Source organism: Epinephelus lanceolatus, chromosome 4 (genome assembly GCF_041903045.1).
Source record: "Epinephelus lanceolatus isolate andai-2023 chromosome 4, ASM4190304v1, whole genome shotgun sequence".
NCBI lineage: Eukaryota > Metazoa > Chordata > Actinopteri > Perciformes > Serranidae > Epinephelus > Epinephelus lanceolatus.
The window spans coordinates 40,944,611-40,954,674 of record NC_135737.1 but is presented as its reverse complement, the minus strand read 5'-3'; the positions used below and the strand labels follow the sequence as shown (position 1 = coordinate 40,954,674).

The 10,064-nt window shown below is 42.8% G+C and overlaps 1 protein-coding gene across 1 annotated transcript; it reads left to right on the top strand.

Moving 5' to 3' along the window:
* Positions 1–17: 17 nt before the first annotated feature.
* Positions 18–9,804, top strand: pnkp (polynucleotide kinase 3'-phosphatase). Its single transcript, XM_033631828.2, has 17 exons — positions 18–370; positions 2,789–2,835; positions 3,095–3,373; positions 3,540–3,839; positions 5,027–5,106; positions 5,201–5,258; positions 5,668–5,775; positions 5,865–5,936; positions 6,161–6,209; positions 6,638–6,708; positions 7,569–7,661; positions 7,754–7,850; positions 7,941–8,002; positions 8,227–8,336; positions 8,751–8,838; positions 8,940–9,007; positions 9,165–9,804. Exons 1-17 carry the CDS (start codon positions 250–252, stop codon positions 9,283–9,285), a joined length of 1,824 nt encoding a protein of 607 aa, XP_033487719.2. The 5' UTR covers positions 18–249; the 3' UTR covers positions 9,286–9,804.
* Positions 9,805–10,064: the final 260 nt, after the last annotated feature.

The window sequence follows — 10,064 nt, the reverse complement described above, 5'->3', positions numbered from 1 at the left end:
TATTTTTCTGATGGACTGCGGGTGCGCTGGAAAACAAGCCAGCTTCCGGTTTGTTGTTACTACGCTACAACAACCAACTCAGACACAAAGTTGAGGCAAAAATCATAACATTTCATTTTTAATATTTGCTTAGCCTCCTCCGTGTGTTTTATTTTTGTTTTTCGGTTTATTATTTTATGAATCGAGTCGTTCACACAGATACCATAAGCTCACAGTGAAGCAGCCCCGCTGTGGTGGTCGCTCGCTCGGATGTCTTGCACGCTGGTTAGCCCCTCTGGAGCTCGGGTCCCTCTGCAGGACGGACGAGCTGTGATTCTGGGCCGGGGTCCGGACACCGGGGTCACCGATAAGAAATGCTCCAGACACCAGGGTGAGGAGAAAGTCCACATACACACACTGGTGCTTCTCATGACACTGCACACATGAGCTATTTATGGTCAGTTTACAAAGAGACCCCTGTAGTTACGCTGATATCTGACCTGTGCTCTACGTGGTTTCCCAGAGGAAACATTTGCTGCACAGAAAAGTCTTTAGTTGTCTCATCAGAAATAAGTCAGCTTCTTTTTAAAAGATTAATTAACTTATCTAAGGAGCAACATTGTAAATCAGCAGTTCTTAAAGGGCAACTTTGGTATTTTTCAACCTGGCCCCCATTGTCTCAAGTTTTTGTGTCCAAGAGACTAACGGCTACATCAGTTTTTGGAAATGCTCCAGTATTTAGTGAGACCGCTACAGCTGCAATGTTTCCACACAGGGACATGGGGCAATTGTGCATACTCAGTTTACATCTGCTTAAAGTGTTTTTGCCACTGACAGGCTCAGATTGTTACTCTAAAGCCCCGTTTCTACCAAACACGTCAGGTACGGTACCTTTGGAACCAAAAGTAACCCTTCAGAAACGGTACCTAGACGTACCACTTAGTGTTTCCACTGCAAACAGTACCCACAAGTGTGGGCAGAGTTGTTGTCACTCAGTAGTCGGGTTTCCATCCACCTATTTTTGTTCGCATTTTCAAAGATTGTGAAAAAAAAACTTGAATAGAAATGCCAGAAATTCGAAAAAAGGCCGAAATATCGCAAAAAAGTTTTTACGTTTGGAGGGGGTGGAAAAGTCAGCATATCAATATTAGGAAAATGCGACTTTTGGCAATGGAAACAGATTTAGCAAATAAATGATGACATAGGCTACCGGATCCTACTTCTACTTCACACACACCTCTGTGAACTTAGAGAGAGGTAATTACTCCAGTGTCAGGTGAGTGTAGGCTATTTCACAACTTACCTGAATAGACTGGACGTGTTGAATACCGCTGCATCATGTGCGCTGCCTGGTGTACCAACACAGACATCACGGCGTTATGTAGGCTACGCAGACAGCACTGATATGAGTGTGATGAGAGCTCTCGCAATAGCCAAGAAGTTCCCAAGGAATCTCTCCATCTCGTCGTAGTCATGGATGTGCCGGTGATTGTTTACATCAGTTGTGGACATGAGACCTCTTCTTCTACGGGTGTTCTTTTGCATTTTTATTTTTCATGAGAAGCGCCACCTTCTGCTCGACCTGTTGACTCCCAATACTTGCAAAACAATAATGAATGGAAACATGCATAAATTCGCATTTTCTTTTGCGCATTTTCACAAAATTTGCTTAAAATTTGTGATGCATTTGGATGGAAACCTAGTTAGTGTGTTTCTTGGTTCTTCACCAGTGACACAGAGGGAAGTTTGCACCTCATTTATCGTCCATAGAACGAGGCTGCATACCGACATTTTCAGAACAAAATAAAATAGGCTGCAGTGAGAGTCTCTCTCCATGGGATATTTAAAAATAGTAGGTTTGTGCATTCAGTCCTTCTCAGGCAAGCTCAGGGGTTTAATGTTGCCAGAGTCCAAGTAGGGATTAGAATATACGTAGTTAACATAACCCAGTCGAAATTAATATATGTAAACGCTTAAAGATCCACTCGTTATTAAATGTTTATGTCATATAAAAACTAAAGTGATTGTTAAAGTTTTCACAGTAAAATTTAAGGTGTGCTGATGGATTTACTTCATCAACTGATGCATTGAGTAACATTACAAGTTAACATTCCACCTTAAAAGTTGCCGGCAGTTTGCCCAGTGAATTAAATTATTTTTTCTCAGACTCCAGCTGCTGTGAGAGGCAGCAAAACATCCTTTCATTTCATAGTTACAGTCTACTAATAAAACTTTCCACGGTATGAACAGTGGTTACATAAAACCAGCCACAACTCAGTCCTGAGCAGACTGACCGTCCACTATTGATCCCTAAAGGATCCCTACAGAGATAGACTGTTGTTTAACCAGAAACAGCCTCAAAACCACCATCGCCAAAGCCACCAGACTCCATTTAAATAGACAGCAGTTTTATAATCGTGACACACTTAATTGAAGTCCATTAAAAAATAAATGAAACTCACAAAAGCTGTCTTGGTTCATCTTTTCTCAGTTCCAATAATCACCAGCTCTGGTTTCGGTGAAATAAACCCTTAATTCACCCAGTCAGATGAGACATATGCTGCCTCTATACACACTGAAAATACTGTTCATTTAAATGGCTCCAGAATTGGCCTCTTCAACCATCTGAAAACCCAAAACAGGCACCGTCCTGGTGGACCATCATCAACTTTGAGTGATCACTGATGAGTTGTGTGTATTTTTTGATGTACAGGGCTGCAGTCATTTTCACTATGGGTTAACATGAGTATGTGTGTGTGCATGTGTCTGTGAGTATACATGATGGTTATAATCTTTGTACTTCTTGCAGTGAAGGTGGTGGCTTGCTTTGCAGACCAGGATGTGGTTGTTACCCAGGTATGAAAACAAATACCTACCCACACCCAGCCCAGTGTGACAGTTCATGATTCAATTAATTTCCTTGTGCAGCTAGAAAAACACCCTGGGCAGACACACCCGACAAACACACTGTGTCACTATGGCTAAAAACCCAATAACGGCACACCTTTCTCTTTACTGCCTCAACACACTCTGGTTATGTAACATCCTATAAACTCATTGTATCTGTATAAAGGCTGGAGTCCAATGTTCATACATTTCTTATTTCCCTGCACAGCTGGGTCCCAACCCCAGTTTCCTGGACGGTGAGAAGCTGGGCAGGAGCCAGTCTGGCAGACTCACCCACGGAGGCACCCTTTTCCTGGTCAACCAGAGCCACCCGTTTAAACTGCACTTCTCCCTGAGCTCAAACGGAACACCCTCCGGTGCTGCACAGAAAGGACTTAAAGCCACAGATAAGACAAAGGGAGGAAGAAACGGGAGAGAGAAGGAGGCACAGTCAAGTCCAAATCCCAAGCGCAGTATAAAGGATTTCTTTCCTGTCTCTCCCATGAAGGTACCACAATCGTTCAGTCATTGTGTTGAAACCTGTTTAGTGTATTATTTCTCGTGTCTTATTTGCTTGCTCCTGTAATATTGCAACAAAGATAGTATTTAGCAAGAGAAGTTGAAATCAAACAACTGAAAATTAGAGTAATAAGAATACGTATTTTTCTATTTAGGCATCTAAAAGACGGCTGAGTCCAGAGAGGGGAAACTCTGACGTGAAGCGCCGAAGAAGAGATGAGGGGACTTCAGATAGACGAACAAAGGAAGAGGATGAGGACGAAGAGGAGGAGAGAATGGCGGAGGAAAAGCTCAAGCAGCTGCAGGAGTTGGCAGAGAAGTCCATGACAGGGAAAAGTAACAGCGCCCAGCCTTCATCATCTTCATCCTCCTCAAAGGGCTGTCTTAAGAGCAGCTGGCAGCAGATCGGCAACCTGATGCTTTACACTGCCGCTGGTGTCAGAGGGAGTGAAAAGGTGGGAACTGTTTAAACACAACAGCTTTATTTATTCTTTCATTATTGTTTCTGTGTCTGAGGTCATAACACAGTAATCTGACAGGCAACTTGATTTTGCAACTTAGAAGTTTCAAATTAAATTTAGGCCTCATAATAGCATATGTTTAATTGCTAAATATTTAAAGGCACAGTCGTGTGTATTTTATGTACTAAATAAGCAGCCCTGACCTCTGACTGAGAGTCAGATGTTTCATCACATTTTCGATGAGTCATTTATCAGGTAAAAATGACGTAAAGATTTTCTGCTTTTCTCTGTTTTATATCATCACAAACTGAATGTCTTTAGAAACTCGACTGTTGGTCGGAGAAAACAAGACATTTAAATACAAAAACTAGATTTTTTTATGACTATTTTTTGAAAATTCACAATAGACTGTATAAAATAATGGGTGTAACTACACGTGACATCACCCATTGCTTTATAGACTTTTGGAGCCAGAAGTGACCATATTTGGATGAAAGGGTTGAGCTGTGGAGGAGCGAGGGGTGTATCTGAATATTGCGCTGTTATGCCACCTTGTCATTTTGTATATAAGGTACAATCACGGAATGGAGGGACAGAGTGGTCTCACCTTTAATTTCCTACACGAGGTAGTAACAGTGTTGAAATAGTGACTGTATAAACAGGACATCCAGCTGGACGGGTGTAACGTTTTGAAGTGTTATGTGTGGGCCCCACTGCAGGAGATTTAAAAGTAGCTGTTAGCAGTTAGTGGCTAGCTCAAACAAGAACAACACAAACTGTAAATGTCAGCAAATTAGGAAAACCATGAGATTCGGGAGCTCCTTACTCTCTGAGCAGAGGACAAGATCAGCCGCCATGTAACCGAGGTGGTAAATGATTGTTATTGCCATGCTATACCAACATTATTGTTCATAAACGTGCTACCGACGCGTATGTTTTTGAGTGTGGTTGGTTACAGGAAGTGATGAAATAAAACCGGCTGCTAAACAGCAGTGAGAAGTGCTTCATCAGAAGAAAGGTTGTCTGACAAGTGTTTTTTCACTCATGTTAACGTAGTAGTTTTTATTATATAAACACAAAAGTGCTGTACGGGGGTTTACTTCTACCACCTTACATGATTTTTGGTGAGACCATGCAGCAAGTGTTTAAATGTCTGAACTTCTCCTCTTGTTGTTCTCCAGATTGCAGGGTTTGACATAGATGGCTGCATCATCACCACCAAGTCTGGCAAAGTCTTTCCCACTGGGCCAGACGACTGGAAGTACGTCTGCACTCGTGAACTTTACCTTTTAGTTATTTCGTAGTATGATTTTTTTTGTGTAATATGCTTCTCTTTGTGTTTGTTCAATTAACAGGATTCTGTATCCTGAGATTCAACCTAAGCTGGCCAGCTTGCTCAAGAAAGGATACAAGGTGAGGAGGAGCATGACAGTAACGATATTTATTGGAACTGGTGGCACTGTGGTGCAGTGGTTAGCATTGTCGCCTCACAGTAAGAGAGTTCCTGGTTTGAACGCCAGGGTCGGGGAGCCCTTTTGTTCAGAGTGTGCATGTTCTCCCAGTGTCAGCGTGGGTTTCCTCCAGGTACTCCAGCTTCCTCCCACAGTCCAAAGACTTGCAGGTTAATTGGTGACTCTAAATTGTCCATAGATGTGAATGTGAGTGTGAATGGTTGTCTGTCTCTATGTGTCAGCCCTGTGATAGTCTGCCTCTTGCCCAGTGTCAGCTGGGATAGGCTCCAGCTCCTCGTGCGACCCCTAGCAGGATAAGTGGTTACAGAAAATGAATGAATGACTTCCTAATCTTTCCTCTCCTCCTGCAGGTGGTGTTTTTCACCAACCAGATGGGGATCGCTAAAGGCAAACTACGACCAGAAGTCTTCAAGTCTAAAGTGGAGGATATTCTCACCACGCTGAAGCTCCCTGTGCAGGTTGGTCATCTTGTGGAATGACACTCATCTTTCTCCTAATTATTGTACAAACAACTGATTAATGTACGCCCTTTGTGTCTGCGTCTCAGGTGTTTGTAGCATCTGGTCCTGGTATCTACAGGAAACCAGTGATGGGAATGTGGAACCACTTGTGTGAGAAGGTAATTATCAGCAGAGACACATGATCACACATCCATTTATTTAAGAACCACACCTCACTCACAGTATTTGCACATACTCTGAATTACTCTGCACTAATTAGGATGAGTCATAAGAGCCACCATTTTGTCTCTCCTCATACTATACATGTATTTGCATGTTTGACAATCAACAGTCTATTCCAGTTTTAACTCTGTGTGTCTTTGCATGTGTTTTTCTTGCTCAGGCAAATGATGGCGTGACTGTAGACAAAACACAGTCTCTCTATGTCGGAGGTGAGTGAGGCTGAATGTGAAGTGGTGTCAACAGAGTGATAAAGATCTCATACCTACAGGTGGCTGTGTTCTCACTTATCTGATGGTGTCACAGAGCTGCACACATATGCATGTAGTCATCTTCAACTTCTTCAACCAAATGTTTAGCCCAGTGCTTTTTCAGTAAACCCCAAAACTAATTACCTGAAGTCTTAGAAGTATAAACCCAAGAGAATGTGCAGATCTAAACCTAACTCCAAGAAGAAATTATCTAGTGTAACCTCTTCAACAGAAATAACAAAATTTGGAGAATAGTCTGGTCTTACTATTGCTTTTAGAGCATTTGATCCCCTGAGAGACAGAACTATAAGAGCACACACACACACACACACACACACACACACACACATGCGCCGACAGCCATTGATGTGACTTTACCTTGTGAACAGATGCTGCAGGTAGACCAGAGAACTGGGCTCCAGGGAGGAAGAAGAAGGATTTCTCCTGCAGCGACAGACTGGTAAGACCTGACATTTAATTTAATTGATTTGTGCCATTCCTCCTCCTCCTCCACCTGCCTTGACTTGTTTTATGTGCTTTCTTAAATGTCATTACAAAGTTCATGTACATAAGACGTCATTGTTTCTTATAATACCTTAGAGGAATACTTCACAACCTACATGCCCATTTGTGTATCAGTTACTCATCTTGTGTTACATTAGATATGAAAGAAGAGTTTTGAGACGGGATTTGAAAGTGGAGACAGAGTTGAAGTTACGAATGTCCGGTGGGAGGGAGCTCCAGAGGTGGGGGCAGAGCGGCTGAAGACTCTAGACCCCATGGTGGTCAGGCGAGCTGGCAGGACAGCGAGGTTGATGGAAGAGGAAGACCTGAGAGTGTGGGTGGGGGTGTGGATGTGCAAGAGTTGGGAGAGGTAGAGGAGCGAGGTTGTGGATGGCCTTAAAGGTGAGGAGTAAGATCTTAAAGTGAGTGTGGTGTTTAACAGGGAGCTAGTGAAGCTGCTGAAGGACAGGAGTGATGTGATTGATGGAGGGGGTTCTGGTGATGATGCGAGCAGCAGAGTTCTGGACCAGCTGAAGTTTGTGGATAGACTTGAGGGGAAGACCAGAAAAGAGTTACAGTCATCAATACGGGATGTAACCAGGGTGTGAACATGAATGGTGGTACTCAGCAGTGGGCAGAGGCGATTAATAGTGTGTAGATGGAAACAAGCAGACTGAGTGACATTATTGATGTGAGCTTGGAAATGCAAATGATCATTTTGCAGGTGAAATATTCCTTTAATGAGGAAACAGTGCATACATCTTCTTAAATGTGATTATTACATACTAGTTACCATCTTCCTTCTTGTTTTTGTAGTTTGCTCTGAACATTGGGCTACAGTTCCATACCCCAGAGGAGTTCTTCCTGGGCTGGAAGAGCGCCCCCTACAACCTGCCAAGTTTTGACCCTGTGAGTACAGTGAACATATTTGCCTAACTGTTTTTTGCATTTATGTTCTATGTCTGTATTTTTGTTAAAAATGTTTTAATCTGAACTTGTAGAGGAAGATTGACTCCACTGCGAGGCTGTATGACCCACCATCTGCCTCTCTCACCTCCAGCAAGACAGAAGTCATTGTTGCCGTGGGTTTCCCTGCGTGTAAGAGAAACAGGACGGTGTATCACCTTTTCTTATGTCTCCTCCCACAAACACCAGTCTGATCATTTGTCCTCCTTCCTTTCTGCACAGCTGGTAAATCCACCTTCTTCCACACCCACGTCATTCCAAAAGGCTACGTGTATGTAAACAGGGTGAGTGGATGTTAATGTACAGGGCTCTGTCAACATGGCTACACTTCTAAATGCACCCAGAACAGTATTTGGAACACTATGATGTTTGCTACCCTGCTTTTATATTTGATAAACAAGTTTTTAACTGTTGTAAAGATTATATTATTATAATCATGCTTGCTATTATATCCCATATATTATTTGGCCCTTTCCTTAAAGTCTTCCCACTTGTGTGTTTGTATCAGGACACACTTGGTTCATGGCAGAGCTGTGTGACAGCATGTGAGCGCGCTCTAAAAGAAGGCCGCAGTGTTGCTGTGGACAACACCAACCCAGACCCAGAGTCTCGCAAACGGTAAAGCCGAGCTGTCACAACCTCTGTCGATGCATTTCTGTGTTTGTGTGTGTGTCCCCTTGAATGTTTCAGTGTGCGTACATACTCAGGACCCAACTCCCTGGGGTACTTTTACCCTTGTAGAATTTTTTGTTTTGTTTTGAAATGAGCATTTTTATTATTGCATGTCCCGATCCTGGCCACATACATCAGTGTACACACCCAGGTCAAACACAGCAGTGTATTGTAGGCGACTGTGTTACTTTCATTGCCACAGTGTTTCTAAAGGACTCCTACTAAATGGGTGCATCCAGTAATGTGGGCTTTGGTTGTATGCTGCTGTTGCTGTTTTTTTGTGGTATGAAAATATTCCTGCCTGCTGCTTGAATGTGCGTTTACTTCTCAGTGTCTGCATAACCTGTGTGTATTTTCCAGATACGTGGATGTGGCCAAGGCAGCAGGAGTCCCATGTCGCTGTTTCCACTTCTCAGCCTCTCTGGAGCAAGCCAAACACAACAACAGAGTATGACTCTCTTCTCCATACTGTCACTCTTCTCTCTTTGGTTTGTTTTAGTCTGAGTGGGGATGACAAGTGTTTGTTTAATGTGTTATTGTTGCCCCCAGTTTCGAGAGATGGCTCCGTCAGACACCAAACACGCCAAGGTCAACGACATGGTTTTCCACAGCTACAAGTGAGAGACGCTGGTCTTTTTTTCCTCACACTCCAGTTAAAAAACATATTTGTTTCTTGTGCCTGGAAGCCCAGACATAGTGGGTTTTGCATTCTGTGAACACATAACAGTCACAGCTCTGTATTGACCACTGTAATCTGTCTCTCTCTCTGGACAGGAAACATTTTGTGGCTCCTGCTCTTTCCGAGGGATTCTCCGAGATACTCCAGATCCACTTTGTGCCGAACTTCAAAGACAGCCAATCAGAAACCCTGTTCCAGCTGTTTTCTGAGGGCTGATTGGACAGTTTGCTTTCTAACACCTTTTGACTTTCACATTCGAACTGACGGAGAAAAAGAACAGATAACAGCCAGTGAAGCAGCTAAGGTTTGAGATCAGTCCAACAAGTGACAGACCTAGAGAAACACAACGCTCTGACTCAGACTGTCTGGGCTTCCTACTGACAACTCCGCAGCGCTTGTGTGTCCCAGCTTACATGCATACTGTATGGCTAATGATTTCTAACAACAAAGTAAGACTGATAATGTTAACTAGACTTGGATTCAAGCAGCAATTTATCAAGCAACTCAACGTATCTTCATGAATGTATGGCTAGATTTCCATTGTATAGTGTCTCAGGAAGTGATTATACATGTGTCACACATGTTGAGTTTAGAAGGAATACAGTGTGAAAACAAGAACAAATACTTTTTTATGTTGTTTATGACAAAATGTCTTCTGTTTTACAAGTTTACTGCCCCACAGCTGTAAAGATCAACAGTATTGCATTTGACAATAAAGCTTTGCAAAACACTTGATATTACGGTCTAGAACCATTACTACATTACTACGTGAGCTCTGTTGAAGTATCCATCGTTATTGTGGCTTAAATGGAAACTCAGACATTTTTCCTGGATGAAAAATGCCCAAGGAAAAATTTGAAATCGGTCCAGTATTGAGGACGAGTGCTGCAGCAGCCAGTTGTGAAATGGGCTGCAGTGTAATTAGGGCAAAGCGCACTGTCAATATATGTCCATTAACAGTGCTTGTTTTTGGCACCAACAGGCCCAGATTGTTA